Source organism: Fringilla coelebs (assembly GCF_963513975.1).
Source record: "Fringilla coelebs genome assembly, chromosome: 19".
Classification (NCBI taxonomy): Eukaryota; Metazoa; Chordata; class Aves; order Passeriformes; family Fringillidae; genus Fringilla; species Fringilla coelebs.
This window is the reverse complement of record NC_140045.1, coordinates 8,561,184-8,582,246: the sequence shown is the minus strand read 5'-3', so window position 1 is coordinate 8,582,246 and position 21,063 is coordinate 8,561,184. Positions and strand designations below refer to the sequence as shown.

The 21,063-nt window shown below is 38.9% G+C and overlaps 1 protein-coding gene across 4 annotated transcripts; it reads left to right on the top strand.

Annotated features, from left to right (window-relative positions):
- Positions 1 to 1,142: 1,142 nt before the first annotated feature.
- LUC7L3 (LUC7 like 3 pre-mRNA splicing factor) lies at positions 1,143 to 20,722 on the top strand. 4 transcript variants are annotated; one of them, XM_084218608.1, is made up of 12 exons: positions 1,143 to 1,339; positions 7,775 to 7,841; positions 8,587 to 8,626; positions 8,885 to 9,029; positions 10,024 to 10,098; positions 10,189 to 10,293; positions 12,155 to 12,316; positions 12,722 to 13,005; positions 13,545 to 13,705; positions 18,573 to 18,713; positions 18,819 to 18,924; positions 19,341 to 20,722. In XM_084218608.1, the coding sequence occupies exons 1-12, from the start codon at positions 1,241 to 1,243 to the stop codon at positions 19,363 to 19,365; spliced, it is 1,410 nt and encodes a 469-aa protein (XP_084074734.1). In that variant the 5' UTR covers positions 1,143 to 1,240; the 3' UTR covers positions 19,366 to 20,722. The 4 variants fall into 4 exon arrangements, with proteins under 4 accessions (XP_084074734.1, XP_084074735.1, XP_084074733.1 ...); XM_084218609.1 differs by having other exon boundaries at positions 20,245 to 20,721; XM_084218607.1 differs by having other exon boundaries at positions 18,819 to 20,722.
- The last annotated feature ends 341 nt before the right edge of the window (positions 20,723 to 21,063 follow it).

Sequence of the window (21,063 nt, the reverse complement as noted above, 5' to 3'; positions counted from 1 at the left end):
ATAACTTGTGCTATGTTGATTTCAATCACACTGTTTCAACCATTCCATTGGGTTGTTAAATCATTTCAAGCTGCAAAGCTTGAAAGAAGTTTATGGTGCCTTACAGTGCTGCATTAGGGGAACATTTCCAAAAGGAAACTCCTCAGGTAACAACTGGTGCTTGCATGAAGACCTCAGTGCTGCTGAACAAAGTTGCTGTCAGTCTAAACAGGTTTTACAGGATCAGCATGAACATTGGCTTCAAGCTTTTCAAACAATATGATATAATTAAAATTATAATTAATTGTATGTACTTAGGACATTCAAAATTATGTTGAGCAATTGGAAAATAGTTGACAATTGCTATGTGAAATTCAGTATACATCGAGTACAAATTCACATCTAGAAAAGGAAACAAAATGGGCTGCTTCCAAAGTCAAAGATTAAGATTTTTGTTACGTATGCAGGACTTTTATTGTCCCTCAACCTGTCAAGCATGGGACAGGCTTTCCAGAGAAGCGGTGGTCATCATCCCTCGAAGCATTTGAAAAACGTGGATATGGCACATGAGGACATGGTTTATTAGTGAGTGTGGTGATGGTTGGACTGCATGACCTTAGAGGCCTTTTCCAACCATAACGATCCTACAATTCCCCGAATTCCTCTGTGACCATGCACAGCTGGAGACACTCAGGACAGGGACTCAGAAGAAGCGCATCAGGAGCGGTTTGGCTGACTTTCTCCTGCCGGGATGGAGAGGGGACTATGACACTGCTTCAGCTGTGCTCAGGCCCGTGTCTTTAGCCTCCAGCCATGACCAGCTGGGCCACTAGCACTGTGTCTCTGTGCTGGGTCCCTGCGTTCGGACCCCGCACTGGGCTGGACACTCTGTCGTGACAGCTTACCGTTTGCAGTGATACCACGCGGAGCTGGACATTATTTGTCATGACACCTCACTGGGCAGGACACCGCCTGTGTAGCACCCGCTGCCCCTCACGCGGAGCCACACGCGACTGTGGTGGTTCCGCGTTCCGATATCTGTCCGGACTCCCCGTTCTTGCCTGCGCGCCACACGGCTGCTCGGGCTAGGCAGCACGGAGGCGCCGTGAGGGAGCGGAGCAAGGCGGGCTCGGCCCGCGCGGTGCATTGTGGGCAGGGCCAGCCACTGCCGCCATTTTGTCTCCGTCAGGCGCGGCGCGGGTTGTCGGGGCGAGGCGGCCGAGCTGGTGTCTGGCGAGGGGGATTCGGCCTGCAGCTCACGATGATATCGGCCGCCCAGCTCCTCGATGAGCTCATGGGCCGGGACAGGAACCTGGCCCCGGATGAAAAGCGCAGCAACGTGCGGTGGGACCACGAGAGCGTGAGTGTAGCGGGGCCGCCTCTCTCCTCCCTCCTTCGCTGCTCTTGCACACTGCGCGGAGCCGGGGCTTTGTCGGAGCGACATGGGCCGCTTCTCTTGTTCGGGGACAACTGCGGGAAGGGGGGAGAAGGGAGGAAGAGGGAAGGGGTGACGTGCCGGCCAGAGCTGGGGTTCCGCGTGAGTTGTCGGGGCGCGGGTTGGGCCCTCCGTGTTGGGCCCTGCGTGGCGGCCTGGGCCTGGCTGTGCGCGGGACCAGGGCCGAGTCTCGCCGAGGAGGTGGAAGATCCCGACACAGCCGGGGTGTTGTTGGGCTACAGGAGGGACAGCCCCGGTGTTTGGGTGTCTGCGGGGGAAGGCTGTGCCCCCCAGCGCCGCCGTTAACGGGAACGAGGGTTTCCACAGAGCTGCTGGTGGCAGAGGTCTCCCGTAGCCGTAGAGAAACACAAAAAAAAAGGCGGCGGGGCGGTTAAAGGAATTCAACACTTCTGAGTGGAAGCTGCTGACTTACACGAAGGGGGATGAGATAGATGTTCTAGTTTGGGAGATAAATGTATCTGGATCTCTTCCTGAGGGTGGTGTTGGGGGAGGAAAAAGAAGGGCACGCGCTTACCGACTTTAATGTCTGGAGCTTGTAATGCAAGGAAAAACCATAAGACTTTTGGTTAAGAAAAGCTTGATTCTTTATTTCCTCACTTAGAGGAATCTGCTTGGAAGGGGGGGACGGACACTATCCTAAACAAGACTGTCGTTTAGGAGTACTCAACGTACTTTTGTTAATAGGGTGTTCATTCATTTTCTGCAATAAGTAGCCCAAACAAGACAACGTTGTTGTTGTTATTATTATTGTTGTTATTGTTATTAATTGGGGTTTCTCCAATTGGTTGAGCTTTAATGAATAATGATTTCGTTTTGGCTATCATAGTTGAATTGTAAGTTGTTTTAAGAAAACTCAGTGGTACCTACAGAGGTCCTATAGCTGCTGCTTTAGGAGAGGTGAACAGTGATGAATTTTTAAATTTTATTTTCATGATACCTTTTTTTCGTTATGACCTGTGTGAAAAGAAAGTGTCACAGTTATAATGTGTGTTATCACTTAAATGATAGGAATTTCTGTGGTTAAAGCTGCAAAGCAGTTAGCTCCTCCCCCCTTAGTATTTGCTTGGGATGTTGTTTATTTGGGAGGACGGAGAAATGCTTGCATTTGGCTGTTCTAAATTGTATCTTAATCTTAATTTCATGTTTTTATGTGGGATTTAGGTCATTATAAAGGAGGAAAATACTTGAATTTGTTTGGAGTGGTTGAATTTGTATGATCTAAGGACTAATATCTATCTTACTTTAGATTTTTCAAGTGTGAGGAACCATTCCTTCCCTTGAAAAATGCTGCTCTGTAGATAAGCAGTGCACGTCAGGAAGAAATCGTGAGTTCAGGAAGTTTTCATGACCTTGTTTATGTGTTTCTGGACTTACTTTGTTAAGAAAATAATTCAGTTGGGTGTTCAGTTAGATATTTTCCTTTGACTGTGAATTTAAAATAAGGAGGAGTTAGATGAATTACATGGAATACAGGGTCAATGGCTTCAGCCATGTTGGCCCAGGTAGAACAGATAAGGTGATTGGTTTGGTTTATTCATTAAGGTGAGAAAGACTTCTTTTCTTGGTTGGTTTTTTGCTTTCCCCATCATTCACTTTTAGTAAGTTCAGATTACCTTCTTCATTTTCAACTGAACAAATCACAGAGTATTTTCAGTTTTTCTTTTCACTTAGAGCTTTAGGTTGAAGAGTTTGACTATAACCAAAGGACTCAGTCTCTAAGCTGTTCATTTTGTTGTTTTAGAAACAGGGCCTTGTCTCTCCTTCCCAGTCCTCTAACAGTTCAGAAAGTGAGCGCTGTCCTATGTCTGAGAGCAGTGGGAAAGTTACAGGCTTAGGGTTGAGCCTTCAGTCCTGCAGGATCTGCTGCTGTTTGCTCTGTTTCTGCTTTTATTTATGATTAAATATAACCTTTCTGCAAGGAATGTTTTCCTAGATTCCTTTAGTCAACTGATGACTTCATAAACCCTAGCAATTACTGCTGTTAAGCACGTGTCTCAGTTTGACTTTCTTTGTCGCCTAAAGATTAAATTTGCAATGCTGACATGTTTCAAAAGACAGGAAATACAGATAAGGTTCAAATGGTAGCATTAATTCCTCTGCCTGCTGTCCTGCTTTTCAGGTGAAATACATCTGCTAATGTAATTTCTTTTGAGATTAGACATTGATCAACATGCAACCTGCTCAATGCCAGCATATTGTATTGATCCCAAAGTGTAGGATTTTGTGTCACATTTCATCAGTTTTGAACGTGGAAGATTTCCACAAGGAGCTCATCTGTATTTTGCTTATTCTTTGGAGGTTGCATCCATGTGGCTATCAGAAACTGGAAGGTGCAGTGAAATACGAGGTAGAAGTGGAAAGTGTGGTAGCAGAGGGTGTGATAGCTCAGTGTGTGATTTATTTGCAGTGCCAATGAAACATGTAGATCATATATTATAAAAGCTTTTGTAGAGCTTAAGTTCTTACTATAAAACTTTGACATGATTAAAGCCTTTAATCTTTAAAAATTGGAGTTCCACTTGTGGTGTATTTCAGTATGATGGCATGTCTTTAGGTGATCAGTCCTGGTTTTGGCAAAAAGGCTTTGTATGCAGGAAGGAATTACTAGTGTCATGTATTTTAGTCTTTCTGCTTGTTATCATATCTGTAGACAAAGTATATTTCTTTATTGATTCACACCTTCCTGCTTTAATATGCCACCTGCTTGCACAAAGTTCTTACAGAAATAGTGGTTGCATAAGAATTCTGAGGCTGTTCTGTGGTACACGACGCACAGCATGGGCTGTCCATGCTCCTGTAAGGTTTGAAATTTTGATGCTTCTTCAAGGCAAAGTCAGGGTTTTCAGAAAGTGGAGAGGGATGAAGAGCTGTTAGAGACAAATGACTGTGAGCAGTCGCCTCTGATCATGCAGTTTCTCAAAATTTGCCTTGTATTCAGAGTATGATGGGATGATTTTAGCTATTTATGATGTGTTGTGCTTTTACTTTTTTAATGCCAGCAACCTAAATTGCTTTGTATCTAGGTAGAATTTAAGGACTTAATCCTCCAGGGGACGGAGGGAGAGGACTTAACCTTTCATTACTGATACACTTCCTACAACAAATAACACCTATCTTTAAGAGTGGATTCTGGAGAAGGGCTGATTGTTTGTTTGGATTTGGGTGGGCAGGCATTGCTCCTAAAATGTCTGCTGCATGTGTGCTTTAATGGATTCAAAGAACTCAACTATGAGAAGGAATTTACTAGTTTTTGATGTGTAAGCCATAGTCTGCTGGATTTCATTCTCAGCTTTTTTACTAGGAATTGCTTCTCTAAAGGAATTTGCTTTCTTAATTGTTTATTACTGTTAGGGAGCTACTTCCCCATCAGTAAATAAATTTCTTGCAGAAGAGAAACATGTTAATGTAGAAGCATTAACAATATAGAGCTGTAAATAGCTTCTTTATATGGGAGAGCATTGAACTGCTTCCCAAACTCCAATTGAGCTTGCAATTCTTGCTGTTAACTTTGTGGACTTGGATGTAAAGGATACTGCTTTCCCACCTCCTAGAGATATCAGGGATTAGTGAATTTGTGATGAAGAAGTGGAAAGTTCCAAGCATCCCTGTTTGTTGTAGTGTTGTAGTGTCGTACCAAAGTGTGAGCACTCAGGGGCTTTGAGACCCAGGCTGTCTCATAGGCTTATCCTGCAGCAGCAGTTTGACACTGACACTTGTCTGTTGCACCTTCTCGCAAGCAGAGTTGGCAGAATAACTCAGCAAAAAGGCGTAAATGCTTGTTACCAGCAGTGGTAGTTATGCCTATCAAACTGCCTGTTATGGAACGTGTTTTCATATTACTTGTGATTAGTGCGGTGGCCTGATAAACTGTGGATGAGTGATGCCAGTTGAAGCTTATCCGTCCCCTCTGTTTCAGTCCTTTAATGGTTCCGTGGTGCTTAAACCATTCCTTGGCCCTTACTGTTCCCACTCACCATTGATTACTTGATTGAAAGTGCAGTTGATGTTCAGCCTGGGAAGGCAGATGTTGGATTCAGTGAAGCTGAGCTGGAATGATACCTGCAAGATTCTGCAGAATTCCAGCAAGTTGTATTTTCCTGTGGAAGCAAATACACTTGAAGAGCATAATGAAATGGGGATGAGAGGGGAAGAAAATTGCTTCAGCCACGGTGGTCTGAACCACTCTGAAGTGAGTATTTCTCTGCAGGCTGCTTCCTAGGGGAGAATATAATACACTGAGTGCCATCCTAGTGCTAGAGTGGCAGCATCTAGAGCTGGTAGAAGAAAGTTATGGTGGCTTTTTGTTCTGTATGTGGGTTTTGTCATTATTTTGGGTTTGAGTTTTTTGTTGTTGTTTGATATGGCTTGTGTTTGGTTTGGGTTTTTAATATGTAAATCATTAATACAGTGTATGGCATGTTTAAACCTCGTATTTTAGTACTGGTTACTCCAACTTTCAGCTTAATCAGTTCATAAAAAGAGGATTTTCCTAGTTATGCTGTTTTGTAAGAATTGTAATTCTTTCTGCTTTTATTGAGGATGGGTGTTTTGTTTTATTCATCATACTTCTATTTTTTCCTTTGCTGCTTTTGGTACTACTACTTTCTAAGCTGTTACAGGCCAGTTTGCCTAATTTTTTGGTTGAAAGAAGATATTCTACAACCCTTTTAACTGTATGGTCTGGTCAGATTGTCATTACTGTGCTCTCTATGTCTTAGGAAATTGTTTAATCCTCTGAAATTTTTTGGGAAGTGTGTTTCCACTAACCCTTATACCTGGATGTGAGTATGAGAAAATGGAAGAGGAGAATATAGAGAAATTACATTTCTGTGAACTAGTACAGAAATCATCCCAGAAACTGCTCCTTTGAAGTAACTCTGTAGTAAAACAAGGGATATTGCAGCTTTCAGAGAAGAGCAGATTCTGAGATCAGATTTTGTCCAGTAAAGCAGTCAGTAGAGTTTTAACTTCCGTAGGCTGATTTGCAGTCCGGCAGTTAGCTTGGAGAAATGAATCAGGCTGATCTAATTTGATCAACGGGTATCATCGGCTTTTTACTGAGGTGATGGTGTTGGGGGCCTCAGTCCTTCCCCCGTTTCTTCAGATACTTCAGTCCGTGTCTTGGGAGATAAGATACTGCAAGTCTTTCTCCACAGGATATGTGAGAGAATTAGAACTAGGCTCTAATGCATTCACAGTTACCAGATTGCAAAAAGTTAAAGTGGTGTAACGTAAAGGAGGTGCTGGAAGAACATCCAGGCTAGTTTTGGATTTACACCTTAATTAATGGCAGTCACATCTGTGGGGAGGGTCTAGTGAAGAGTTAATTATTTAAGATTATTTATGAAGTTAGGGATGAAAGTATTTCTGATTCTACCCTTATGGCTGTTCTAATTGATAGACAGGAGATATTTCTGTGTCACGAACTTCAGGAACTGACCAACTTGACTAGCTAAGCCCATGCTCATGGGTGAGGTTGAATAATCTTTTTAACAAAAGCTGGTTTTATCCATCATATGTTAAGTATTTATTGACTAGAGCAACAGGTTTGTGGGTTTTTGAAATTTCTGGTGATCTTTTTTTGTTATCAGAAAAAGAACCTGATTCAATAATGTAAAACCAGACTGTGCAGAAGCAAACCAAACCCTTTCTATTTGGTAGGAAACCAGATTAACATGAATGCCTTTTCTGCCTGAAGAGCTATATAACGTCTTGTTGACTGTCATTCTTAAAGTAGGGAATTGTAAAAGCTTTGGAGTGGGAAAGCTTCTGGATAATTCTGGTTTTTAATTGCCATCAAAGTCCTTGGGACAGTATCAAATGTTTTAGTACAGATGGCTCTGGTTCTCCAGGCCTCTAGCTCTGAGGAAGTGAAGGCTGAACACAGAGTAGCCCCAGGCAAGCAGAGAAAGCCTGTTCCATGCTTCCATGGCAATTGTTCTCACCTCTTGTGGCTTTTCGCAGTTAAGAATTTCACTGAAACTTAGTAAATAGTCCATTCTGATCTCATTCCTTTTCTTTGGAAGTATTAAATATTTATTTTCTCTACAATATTTATAAATTGATGACACTTTCCTCTAATCTTAAATATTTAGTGGTAGAATTAGGAACTGTTACTATTGCAAGGAAAAGTAAGATTTTTCATGTTTTGTCATCGAAGTGCATCTTGTAGCACTTACTGCTGCCAAGAAATATAAAGGGTGTGTAAAACTTCTAGAAATTTTACTATGTTCAAAGGAAACTTTGACACTAAAACTTTGTGTTTTAGTAAAAAAAGCGATTACATAAAATTTTCAATTCAAGAGGCAAAAAATGATGCCTGTTTCTTTCTTCTGTCAGGTTTGCAAATACTATCTTTGTGGCTTTTGCCCAGCTGAATTATTTACAAATACCCGTTCTGATTTAGGTAAGTTTATAAGTCATGACATTTTTATTCACAGAAAAGTAATTAAAGTTGAGCTTTTGTTTGCAGACTATGTTTTTATTGTTAATTGCTTTGTCAAAACACTTGGATTTTTTTTTTTTTTTTCGTTTCAGGGGTTGCCAGTGATACAGTATGCTAAAAGTAATGTTTATTCCAGATCCTACTTTGCTTAAGTGACTTTTTGTCTTAGTGTTAGTTTCTAAGTCTGTTGAAAAGTTTGAGAGTCTGGGGAAGGTGAGGAATTTTAAGACAGTCACCTTCATGAGCTCAGGGCACATACCTCCTAATTTACTCTGAAGATCTGTTTTGAGTAGCCAGTGTGTTGCAGAGAAGCCTGGAAATTTCCCTTCCCATGAAAGTCCCTGATGAAATTTCCCTTCCCATGAAATTTTTCTTTTTTTTGTTCTTTTTTTTTTTAATCCCCAGGTGTTTAGGATATTACATAGTTTGTTTGTATTTACTGATGTAAAACTTGATCTGGAAATTCTGTTTTTCATCATGGCTTCGTATGTCGAGTCTCTTTTTTATAACTACCTAATGATGTTGGCATTCTTTTTCTTCAGTGTGTCTTTCAAGCTCCAGGCAAAGGAAGCAGAAAGGCAGAAGCATAAAAATCTTTGTGAAATATTTATAGCTCTGTTCTGTCATGATGCATAAACAAATGTTGGTGGAGTATGAATACAGCATTTAGGAATGCAAACTTAATCTTTTTCTGTTGTCTGTCTAGGTCCTTGTGAAAAAATTCATGATGAAAATCTACGCAAACAGTAAGTTTGTTGAAAGTTTCTGGTATCTTTGCAATATGTTAATAGCAGCCCAAACATTACAAATTACTTGCTCTTTTTATTTGCAAAAGTTTATTTAAATTTTTATTATTTAAATTTTTATTTAAATAAAAATGTACTTATTTGAATATGTAATATTCTCTTACTGTGAGCAAGAATTTATAATACTGTGTGTCTTGTTACTTAGTTTTCATCTATTACAGATTGATGTGAACTCTCATTTTTAAATTCTTTTCTCAGGTATGAGAAGAGCTCTCGGTTTATGAAGGTGGGCTATGAGAGAGACTTCCTGCGCTATTTGCAGAGCCTGCTTGCCGAGGTGGAGCGCAGGATCCGGAGGGGCCATGCTCGTTTGGCTCTCTCACAGAACCAACAGTCTTCTGGGGTGAGTTTGCAGTAGTCATTGAGGCAGCTTTTCCTGTAGATAGCATCTTCAGGGTCTTATCTATTCAGGTGAAACCTACTGTTATCCAGAAGATTCTTGATGAATCAGATTTTTTGTCTGTTAGCCAGCAGATTGCATCCAGCATTAATAGACAAGCCAAGTGACTCCAGTCACCAAGAGCCCTCTCTGTTCTCACCGTCTCTTGTTTCCTCAGAATGAGTATCTGTTCTCTACCTATCAGGTGTTGTCTTTACCCTGAGAACCTCAGTTTACGTTCTCTCCACTAGTTGCACATTCCTCCCTCCCTGCACTAGCAAGCTGTGTCTTTCCCCGTGATGGATTTGGAGCAGTGTCTGTGGCCTGTGCTCTCTGAGTTTTGTGACTACCAGGACAGCCTAGTTCTTTCTGCTGCCCCACCTCACTGTTCTGTACAAAGTCCAGTTGCTTCAGAAGGAGCTGTGGACAGTATCAAGTTGTGAGATGCCATTTGTGGAGCAGAGGAGGGAGTGCGGCAATAAGTCTATTCTAGCAGCCTGCTGATAGCACGCTACTAACAAATACATCTTTGAAGTGAGATTCTTTTTGCATTTTACACTCAGAGTTTGAAATTTAAAGCCTACAGAACCTGTAAGTCATAATTGAATGTCTGCAAAGATACGTAATAGCTGCATGGGAGTGTCAGAGTTTAAAGTTAGGACTTTGAATACAGTTTTCTTACTTTTAATGGGCCAGTATCTTGAACATTTTTATTGATTTGGGAGGAATTAGTGTGACTAGACTTATCAAGGGTGGAGTAAGTTGTGTCGAGGAGTGTTTTATATTAGACTAGACTACTATTAGTAGCTTCTCATGGGAGAAGAGGCTGGGGGAGGTTATTGCCAACGTGGCTCTGGAATATGAGAAGACATACATTTGTGTGTTTAAGCTATTTTAACAAAAGAAAAAAAAAACAACAAAGAAAAAAAGCCACAATTTACTCTTGTACTTTTTACAGGGAGCAGGACCTACCGGTAAAAATGAGGAGAAGATTCAGGTGTTAACTGACAAAATTGATGTACTGCTTCAACAGGTGAGGGGTTTTTAAGCCCCATGAGAGAGATCTCTTGCTTTTGTTACTTGATCAAAAAAATAAACTTTTAATGTTTTTATTGCTTTTTAGATTGAAGAACTAGGTTCAGAAGGAAAGGTGGAAGAAGCACAAGGAATGATGAAACTCGTTGAACAGTTAAAGGAAGAGAGAGAACTGCTGAGGTCTACGACTTCAGTAAGTCATATGTTCATAGTTCTGTGAGACATATCAAAGTTTGGTGCCCAGTACATTCTAAATAACCATGTCCTTCCACTGAAGGCATGCAAGGTCTGTGCAGAATTCATTACATAGTAACAGGACATTTGGCTGTGTTAATCCAGTGTATTGATTAGGCACTCTATCTTGGGAGAGGGCTAGCTGCACACAAATTATGAAATTACTCACCCAGCAGTCCTGGAGGAGAGCTTGCACCTTCCTCTAGTTGAGGTCTCAGTTAAACTTTGCCCTGTGACCTCTGCAGTATAATATAATTCTGCTGAACTACCAATGTAATTTACAGAAAGCCCTTGAGTCAGGACTGTGACAGGCATCTGTCTGACTCTGAGAGCTACAGAAGCCAGAGGGAATGTTTTAAGTATTAAGTTCTTGTTAATAAAAAGGAGCTGAAATTTAAAGATTTTATTTTGGTGTTTAATGAAATGCTCAAATTGAGATTCTTGTTTTAAGAATTCAATTTGAATTTTGTCTATACCATATTTTAAGAGCTCTTGTTGCTGTGCACAACATTTATGGGCTCTTTGTTACAATTTATTGAAACAACAGCTGGAAGGATTGAAAGTTTGAAAATTTTGTTGTTGGTTTTGTTTATAATTAAGAGATCTTGGTTTTGTTCAGAAAACTGATAATTAAAATTATTAATTTAATTTATTTTAATTAATTTTAATTTATTTAAAATTATTTAAAAGGTGTAATAGTTTTGAGGAGATTAATTTGAACTTTCTCTTGTTAATATGTTCTTGGGTGTGATATGGTTTGATTGGGACTCAATTTTTGTACTTGTACAGATAGAAGCATACTTTTTGCTTTAAGTGATTAATTCGGAAAGGACTTAATTTTTTTTGGTGTAAGGTTTTTTATTAAAATAGGGATATTTTCTTTTAGTTTTGCTTGTGTGTTATTTGAAACATGCTTAAAATTGGTGGATTGGGTTTTGTAACAGTTGTTTAAGAAATTAAAAGCATATAAAGCTTTGTTTGACTTTATTTGTGGTATGATTTTTATTCTTTTGTTGGCTAAGAATGTGTTTTAATGTTTGATGTGTTCTCTTAACAATTGTTTGGTTTGTGGGAGAATGAAGCATATTAAAGATGTGATGAATACTTTAATTTTTTTAAAATGTGGTTAGTTTTTGAGATCTGTATGTGGGACTATTGTTAGTTTTTACTTTTTGGGGTATACTTAATGAAGTAAAAGCTTGTAAAAATGTTGATAGGCCTGATTACTTGGCTTTTTTAAGAGCTCTTAAATGTTGCACACAGCATGTTTATGTCCATGCTGTATGATTCACGAACCTGGGTTTATGTTGAAATTTCAGTGTACTTCTCAAAGGTCTGTTGAAACAGTGGTTTAATTTGACCACCATACTTCTAAATAGAAGCCAGTATTTATTTTTGTTTTTCTTGATGTTGTATTCTAGCCTTTTGATTCCTTGAGGTATATTCCATGGTAGTTCTGCAGCTCCTGACATTTCAGTTGATGCAAAAGAAATCTTTAAACTGGAAAAAAAAAATTAAAAGAAAAACTTAAAACGTTAATTTTTCTGATATTGCAAGGAAGCTGCAGATATGACTGTGTACATGTTAATGCAGTGGGTAATGGTTCTGTGGTTTTTCATGGGCTCCTTCCATGTGGGAATGGGCATAGGGTGGCCTCTTCTCTCCCTCTTTATTGTGATGGGGTGCAGTGCACCAAAGATAAAGCAGGCAGATGTTATTTCAGCTTTCAGTAGAGCTTGGGATTTGACAACAGTAGCATAGAGTTATAAACCTTTTCACTGACTAAAACTTCTTTTGCCATATCAAATTTTTTTTTTCAGACAATTGAGAGCTTTGCAGCCCAGGAAAAACAAATGGAAGTTTGTGAAGTTTGTGGAGCCTTTTTAATTGTAGGAGATGCACAGTCCAGGGTAGATGACCACTTAATGGGAAAGCAGCACATGGGTTATGCCAAAATAAAAGCTACTGTAGAAGATTTAAAAGTAAGTATTTCCTCCAGTTACTGAAATGAAAAATGCTTGGAGGTTTCCTAACTTACATAAAAGGCTGTCCAGTGAATTTTCTGAAGAAGGTGAAGCACTCCCAAGAAATGGAATCCTGCACTGTGCTTTCACTGATGTAATTTGTTGTGACATTAGATACAAGCAAGGATGTTGGTTCAGGTTGGAATTTTTATGGCCTTTTTAAGCCTGTGTTGTAAGAGTGACAAGCAAAAAAAGGTTCTTCAAGACAAAGGATTTTTCTTTCAGAGATCTTAGGAAGCACTGTCCTTTGTTTGGAAGATAAAATGGAACTGTTTTAAAAGTTTAGGCTTTTACATCCTCAGCATCTGTAAGCTTAAGTGTCTTGAGTAATCTTCATTTCTTCCTGTGAACTTCTTTATTAAGGAAAAGTTACGAAAAAGAACAGAAGAGCCTGACCGTGATGAAAGGTTGAAAAAAGAGAAGCTAGAACGGGAAGAGAGGGAGAAAGAGAGGGAGCGAGAAAGAGAAGAGCGGGAAAGAAAGAGACGACGTGAAGAGGAAGAAAAGGAGAAAGAGAGGGCTCGTGACAGAGAGAGACGTAAAAGGAGCCGCTCGCGGAGCAGGCATTCAAGCAGGACATCTGACAGGAGGTGCAGCCGCTCACGAGACCACAAAAGGTCAAGAAGCAGAGAAAGAAGACGAAGCAGGTACCTCTGTGTGTGTCTGTGTCTCTCTTAATTATTTTCAGGTGAATTTCCAAAAGGATAAAAATCTTGTTGGGACTTATCTGTCAGCCTGAGTCACTTCACTAATTTGTTCACTTCACTTAGGTCTTTCTTCTTAAGTGAAGACACACCTTATGGGTTCTAAGGATAACCAAGTTTTTGCTGAGTGTCACTGTCTTCTCTCCATTTTTGGAAAATGAAACCATAGTAGTGGACGCGGCTTTATGAGGGAGCTTTCAGCAAACAAAGACTGCTCCCAAAAAATATGGTTTCTTGTTTCTTCCTTCAGCTGGTCTTTATTTCATGGTGGTAGATACTTTTAAACTATGTAGTTAAGTGTTTCAGTAAATGAAGAGGGCATATTTCTTACATACTGGGAAATATTTCTCTACAATATATTAATATTTGGTTTCTGCAGGTAATCACTGTATTTAAAAGTGCTACTGTTTTACTGTTGTATATTCTGAGACAGAAAATAGCAGCTGAGATTTACATTTTTGAAATTCTCTCTGAATGTTAAGGAGTCGTGATCGGAAGAGAAGCAGAAGTCATGATAGATCAGAAAGGAAACACAGGTCTCGTAGTAGGGACAGGAGACGGTCTAAAAGCCGGGATCGAAAATCCTACAAGCACAGAAGCAAAAGCAGAGAGAGAGAACAAGACAGGAAGTCAAAAGAAAAAGGTATGTTTGTTTAGGACTGAGTTCTTAGCAAGTTCTGAAACGAATGTTTTGGTAGAGTCTCAAAAGCTGTTAGCTTTTCAGTGAGTGCCTGAAAGTGCTTAGTAACAAATCAGACCTCGCTCTGAGAGGTGTGTGTGTTGCTGTAAGCAATTTGAAGCATTTTGTTCTTTCCAGTTACTGTCACTACATGTGTGTGCATACCTACACCCCAGTGTCCTTCTCTTACGTGTTGCAGTTTGCCTGCAGATGAAGTGTGCAAGGATTTTTATATATTTTAAGACCTGTTTACCATTAGAAAAATGTACGCCTGTAATGATAATTTTCTAAGAGTGAATGTCTTATATTCCTTCTCCTAGTGGATATTTGCAGTTACCCTTTGCAGGTACATGTTTTGTGGGAGGCTGGTACCTTGCTTCTCACCTGTACCACCTATTTGTTCTCAACACTATCATGCTATCACGTTTCCTTTATTATTCTTTTAATAGTGCTTTTAAGTTTTTTTCCCGATCTATAAATGCAGTTCAAGATAAATACTGCAGAATCCCTGTGATTCTCTAAATGACAGTTTATGCCTTCTCCCCAGTCTCTTGCTCTTCCCCCTCTCCCCCCCCCACCTTTCTCCTTTCTTTTTTCTTTTTTTTAATTTTTTTTTGTTTTGTTTTTTTATTTGTTGTTCAAACAAAGCGAGTCTTGCTTTGTCAGTATTCAGGTGAGTCTGAACAGAAAGCTGTGTTAGTCTTCGGAAGAGTTTTGTAGTTTTGTAGCTGTACGTGCCATGTACCACAGCATTCATGGTGACTCACTGTTTCACCAGAGGCTGAAGCTCAGAAATTTTAAGTAGGATTACAAAGAGCTACAGTGAGAACACTGTACATTCACATTCTGTGAGAAGATACTAATTCACTGTTACTGCTAAATTTCCCCCTTTAAAAGTCTTCTGGAACTTCTGTAGGAACGTAATACTTCTGGCTCTGGTGGGGAGCTGACTAATGGCCAGTCCGAAACAGCCACCCCACTTCATGGGCTGATCATCAGTAATGGATGAAACAATTGTGTTTCTAAGGTACTTTTGAGGTGCTCTGGAATGAAAGGTGCTCTGTGCATGTGTCTGGGTTGCATAGGCCTGTCTGCTTGACCCTCTTCTGTATTTATCCAGTGGGTTGGTTGCCAAAATGTTGGTAATGCTTCATGTATTTCTCTTCCCCAAATTCCTTGGACTGTTTGAATTATTCTGGTTTATAGTGTGGGGCACCTTTAGTATTGATTCTTCTCTCATTTTCCTTTGCCATGTAAGAGAGTGGGTTTTGTTGCTTGCTCATTGGCAGTGGAAATGATGTGCAGGCTTTAAACTATTCAGTGTCGTAGCCTATATTTGTCCATTTGTTACTATTCTTACCTGATTTTTTGCCTGCTTTATGAACAGATTTCTGGTACTTGGTGAAGAATGTCCTGTTCTCCTGAATGTGTGTTATCTATGCATATAAATAACTGTTTTCTTTTTTTATTCAAATTTGGTCTGGTTTTGAGCTTTTCAGTTCTTTCATTAATCGTCCCATAAATAGAGGAGCTAGTGAACTCTCTTCAACATCTCAAGTATTTTTAGTTTTAACTTGACTGATTTCCTTGCTGGCTGTTTTATTTTCTGCTTGCTACTTTCTTCGACCAGAAATGAGAACAGTGAGGTGATGCTATGAGCTGTGATGAAAATCCCACCTGGGAAAATCAATTACTTTTTTTGACTACCATCCCAACATTTGTAAAAGCACAAATAAGCCTTAGAGCAGGACTGTAATGCTGAAGAAGTTTGTGATTTTTCCCTTTGTTGGGAAAGTCTTTTAACTGAAAAAAAATATAAAAGAGGAGGGAAGGAAGGAGGAAAAAACCAAACCCAGTAGTAATTACTAAGGCAACAAAATGTTAATTTCTTTACTGAAGCTGTAAGCACCATTGCATTGTCATATTTGCGATGTGGCACTGTGGATAGGTAGTTAAGAATAAAGCTTTTGGAGATTCATATGTTTGAAGTGTGTGGCTTTTGCACAATAGTAACTTCAAAGTTAAGATTTAACTTACTACATTGGGAATCTTGTCTCCAGAATCTACTTGTCTTCATAGCCACCACTGATCTGCAATTGTAAAAGTAAGCAGCAAAGGCTCTAACTATTCATGGTAGTAGTGCCTTTCATGTGGAAATCTCAGACTGCTTTATAAACATGAATATTAATTCGAAAAAACCCCAAGAAGCAGTTTACCAAGACTTGTGTACAGTTGCACATTAAATTAATCCCATGCTTTGAAAATTCAGAAGTCCTGGTTTCTTGTTCACTAAGATACTGTAGAAGACGGCAACCAAGGTTATAAGAAAAAAGTATGTGTAAAAATGGGGGCACTTGCTTTGTGACACAGATTTCAGGGTCGGAGATACCTTTGCTAAAGAAAGGAGCCACCAGCCATAAATACCAGCTGAGCATTAGTTTAATATAAACCAGTAGAATGTTCAAATTAACAAACTTCAGAGCAGATGCAATAAATAGGGGGTTTTAATAAAACAAAAATTATTTTCGAAGTACCTTCATTTTATGAAGGGTTAATACTGGAATGGGCCTCTAGACCACTTTGGTTTGGCTTTCTGTCTTCCCTAATCTAGATTCTTATACTTGAATTAAAAAAAATTATGGTCATGTTTTAATGTTAGTGATTAAACCTCAGCAAATACTGCTAGAACGCTTCAGTAATACTGGATATTATGTTTGATTTTCTGAACAGTAAAGTGATTCACTTTGCCATGGTAAGAATTCTCACAAAACACATCTCAGTTGCCCACACAAACTCAGAAAAATGTGCATGTGTTTAATCAGGAAGCAAAATCAATATTAATGTGATTATACCTAATAGATCACAGCTGAAATAATACACCCAGTTCCAACAGCAAACTAATTTTATATGCTTTCTCTCTTACTGATTAAAAATACAGTGGAGGAGTTTAACTTCTTGCAGATACTCTAGGGGTTGAAAAGTTACTGGGCTATTTGTTGAATACACTTTTTCAGTTCTGCTTGGCAAACTGGAGGTTTGTTATGGTATACCTATTTTAATACTAAAATTTTTAGAAGAGTTTGATCTTTCATACCACAGTTTATTAGTTTTTTTTAGCCTTAAACAAAACTATCCTTCTTGACCACATTCAAGACACAAACAAGACAGAACAAAACCGTGCACACTGCACATCCATAGGGCTATTAAGATCTACCATATCTACATAGGACAGAAGATAAGATTATTGGACTGACTACTAGTCCTCTGCGGGGAAACAAGACTACTATTCCTCAGTGGATCCACGTGTGCACCGGAGATACCTTTAAGACACAAAAAGAAGACTTTTTAACAAGGTTAGTTAGAGTGCAATCTACCTGCGGAGTTGCCAAATTGAGGGCAGACAGACCCAAACTGACTTAGTCCTTCAGTGAGCTGGGTGACGTTGCCGTGTGCTTTCTCCAAGCACCCTGCACTGGATGTGCTGCTGCAGGTGAATCCTCACTACTGGTGGTCATTAGGCAGTTGCCCTCATTTCTCTGTGAGGGCTTTACCCTATTCTTTGGTAGTTTGTTATAAAACAAAGAAGTTGGAATGTTGCTGCTCTCATAAAGTTAATTTCTTGCTTTGTATCCTGGAATATAAAAGTGTGTTATGCCAGTCTAGGTGATAATGTTATTTAAAATAGCTTTTTCAGAGTGTTCGATCTGTGTGCTCCTGTGTCAGGGATATATCTATCGATTTATATTATTTATTTTGATTGCCCATATAGCAGGGAATAATCAGAAAAAAGAGCATGAATGTTGTTCTGTATGATGACATCTGAGAGGTTGGTTTTTTGGATTTTTTTTTTCTCTCCAGAGTGTCTTTACTGAGCAAAAACTGAATATTGTGGTGTGAAATAATACAGCAGAAATTGGTATTTTTATTAAATTTGCAAATACTGAATTTACAGATGAGGCACGCAGCTCTAATACTGAATGTTTTTCTTCCCATGGAAATATTTTTACTTCTGGCTTCCTTCCTTCTTTGAAGATTGAGGTTTTAGTGTAGCAAATGCTTCAGTAAGCTTCCCAGTTGATGATCAAATTGTGGGCTCCTTCCCCCACAGCTTGCTGTTTCTTTGCCTTTGAAAAAAAATAGCTTTTTATATATCTTCCAAGATGTCTCCCCAAGTCCTTTTAATGAGTTGGTTATAAATGACTGCTGTTTTTATAAAATTGAGAATTAGCAATGCTGACAAATGTGCAGCTTCAAATTTAATTTTGGTTGTCACTGATCTCCACCTTCAAAGCTGTCAGTGCTTAATATTGTTTCCCAAAGTATTTGATAGTTTGAGATTTCTAGTTTTTAATTGGCAGGTATCAATTTCTTTGATTATGCAGTCAAACATTGTCCACAATTCTTTTCTGATTCTCTTTCAAGAACTATAATTAATGAAAATTTTAAACCAAAGCAAACCATATAGAATCAGAAATCAAAGCTTGGGGACCAGAAGAGTCCCATAATAAGTAAGGAAGCCATGCACCATAATTACACATCTGCCTAACCTCTTTACCCCCAGTTTGTTCATTTTGACAGAGAGCTGAGTATCTGCCTCTGTTAGGAGGTCGGACCTTTCTCATCTTCCCCCACCCTATACTGTCTCCTTCTACCTTTATTTTGTCCCCTCTCCATTCCAGCATGGTAGTCTGAAGCCTATTTCTGTAACTCTTTGAGTATTACTGTTATTGCTATAGAAAGTAATTGTCCCATGTTTATGCAGTATATATCTCACATGTGCAATGTTTGTTTTTACTTTGAAATCCATGGTCAATGTCTTCTTTCATGGCAGAAAAGAGGGGATCTGATGATAAAAAAAGTAGTATGAAGTCCAGTAGTCGAGAAAAACAGAGTGAAGACACAAATACAGACTCGAAGGAGAGTGAGACTAAGAATGAGGTCAATGGGACCAATGAAGACATTAAATCTGAAGGTGACACTCAGTCCAATTAAAACTGATCTGATATGACCTCAGATCAGACAGAGGTAAGTGCATTATTTCAAACTTTGATTAGGGCTTTTTGTTACTGTTTAACAGTGCAGCGTAAGTATGCACAGATGAAGATGGAACTAAGTCAAGTAAGAAGACAAACTAAAGCACCTTCTGAAGGAAATGACAGTGTAGTCCTGCAAAACGTTTTGAGGTACATTATTTTGTCTCAGCTATTTTGTAGCAGACTCGTGCCCCCGTTAGTGTGCCTCTTTGGGACATAATTGTAATATAGTCACGATAGAAAAATTAATTATCCTTTTTTTATTTTTAGGGATTTTGTTATCGTTCTTTTAAAAAAAGTTGAACTGGTTTTATATTTAAGTCCATATTGTGTTGGTACATCAGCAGAAACTTTTGCTTAAATACTTAATATTTGAGGCACATGTTGGACTACTTTGTTTTCATATAAACTGCTAGTATTTCTTTGTCAAGGATGTTTCTAGTTTTTTTGCTTTATTGCCTTGCATTCTAATGCAGTTTGTTCTGTAACTCGAGAGCCAGTAGCATTGGATTGATGGAAGTGTAGGGTTTATGAATTATTGCAGCTGACTACCATACCTCACACAGCGTTGGTGTTGTGAGCGGCCCATGAAAAGCCAAATTAAAAATCAAGGATTCAGTCAAACTAAGCAGGTACTCATGCCAGGTACTCCTTTCTCTACCCACATCCATGTTTGAATGCTGTTGCCTGTAATCTTTAAGCTTACTGTTGTGTTTTTGATTTTGAAGCTAGTGAAAAGGACTTTTTGTGTATTGTGTGAATACTGTAAATCTGATGTTAACAGAATGGAATTTTCTTTCAACTGTGTGTAGGGATGCAGTGCTGCCCAGAATTAGATATCTTTAAAGAGTTTAAAATCCAATAAACACTACATAATATTCGCCTTGTTACTTTCAATGCAATTCAAGTCTTTAAGAGGTATGTGCTTAATATTTCCTACTGTGTAGGAGACTTTGCAGTCAGCCATAGCACAGAAGAGTGGAATGGCTGGTAACAGGCTTTTAAGGCAGATGTAAATGCAGAGACAGATGCCACCAAATTATGGCAGTGTTGATGGCAGGAATATATGCTGGAAACTGTTTGTGGGACGTGAAGCAGCTAAGCAGTAGGCAATTATGTATTGAAAGGACAACTTGAAGTTTTTTCCCCACTCTTGACATAGCTTTCTTACAGAAGGTCTTTAGTTGTATTCCTGAAATAAGGAACTAACAGTGAAGGTGACAGCTGATAAATGAGCTTCTTGCAATTTGTTACTGTAGTTGCATTATGTATGCTAGGAACTCTTAAACATTTAATGTTGATATTAAACCATTAATGCTACATCATTGCTTCTAATGCCAGTCATGTTCAATGGTGATGTTTTTGTAGAGTTAAGATGACAGCTAACAACTGGGCGAGTGTATAGGAATGGTAAACAAAATGCTCCTAATGCTGTCTAATCGTCTGTTCTCCCAAAATTTTGCGTTATAGGACTACTATGTGAAGAGTCTGCGAAGACAGCGGAAGACAGCTTAAACTGAAGATCTGCTTTTAAATGAGGTGAAAGAAAGCTGTAGTGGCATAGAAAAATATAAAGTTGAGTTAGATTTTTTTTTTAAATAAAATTTAATTCAGGACTGGTGTTTCCTCCCAGAGTTCAAAAAGATGTGTTGATAATAGCACATATGCTACTGAGAATATAAGTCCTGTATCCTTCTTTTTCTTTAAGAATTTTTAAGATAAGAAACCAACATAACCTGAACACATGGCTTGCTCAGTGTTTAATTGCAAGTTTTCATTCTTGGACTTTAAAACACAAGAATAAATGTTTAGTATTTGTGTGAATTGAACTAAAATGAATCCCATTTTTACAACTAAGCAATTCCTAGCTTCTTGATATATGAGAAATGGAAATAAAGTATCTTTGAATTTCTGTTACAAATTTGATTGTCTCTGTCATTGAACATTTAATATTAAATAAGCTTCTTTCCTAATAAATTTCTCATGTCTTCAAGCTTAGTTCATTAATTTGGATGGTTAGTTATTCTGTGCTGTTTGTGGGTTTGGGTTTTTTTTGGTTCCATCAGGATTTAATTTCAGGCTTACTTTTGCAGCATTTAGATGCTCTTGGGTTCACCGTCTCCCCAAAAAGCGCCTTTTGCTGCAGTATTACAGAAATCTTGTAATAAAAATTGCAGTATTAATTCTTTATAAAGCAGTTCAACTTGAAAAGCATGCCTTAGAGAGATACCAGTGCTGAGACTGGCATTCAGACTGCTTCATATTTGCATTGCAGTATTGGTTTGGGTT

Bases quoted from the DNA above. Each gene is read 5' to 3' on its own strand.
- LUC7L3 (XM_084218607.1), top strand. From the start codon at position 1,241: ATGATATCGGCCGCCCAGCTCCTCGATGAGCTCATGGGCCGGGACAGG. The intron at 8,627-8,884 runs GTAAGTTTGTTG...TTCTTTTCTCAG, and splicing joins GATGAAAATCTACGCAAACA to GTATGAGAAGAGCTCTCGGT. The intron at 12,317-12,721 runs GTAAGTATTTCC...TTCTTTATTAAG, and splicing joins CTACTGTAGAAGATTTAAAA to GAAAAGTTACGAAAAAGAAC.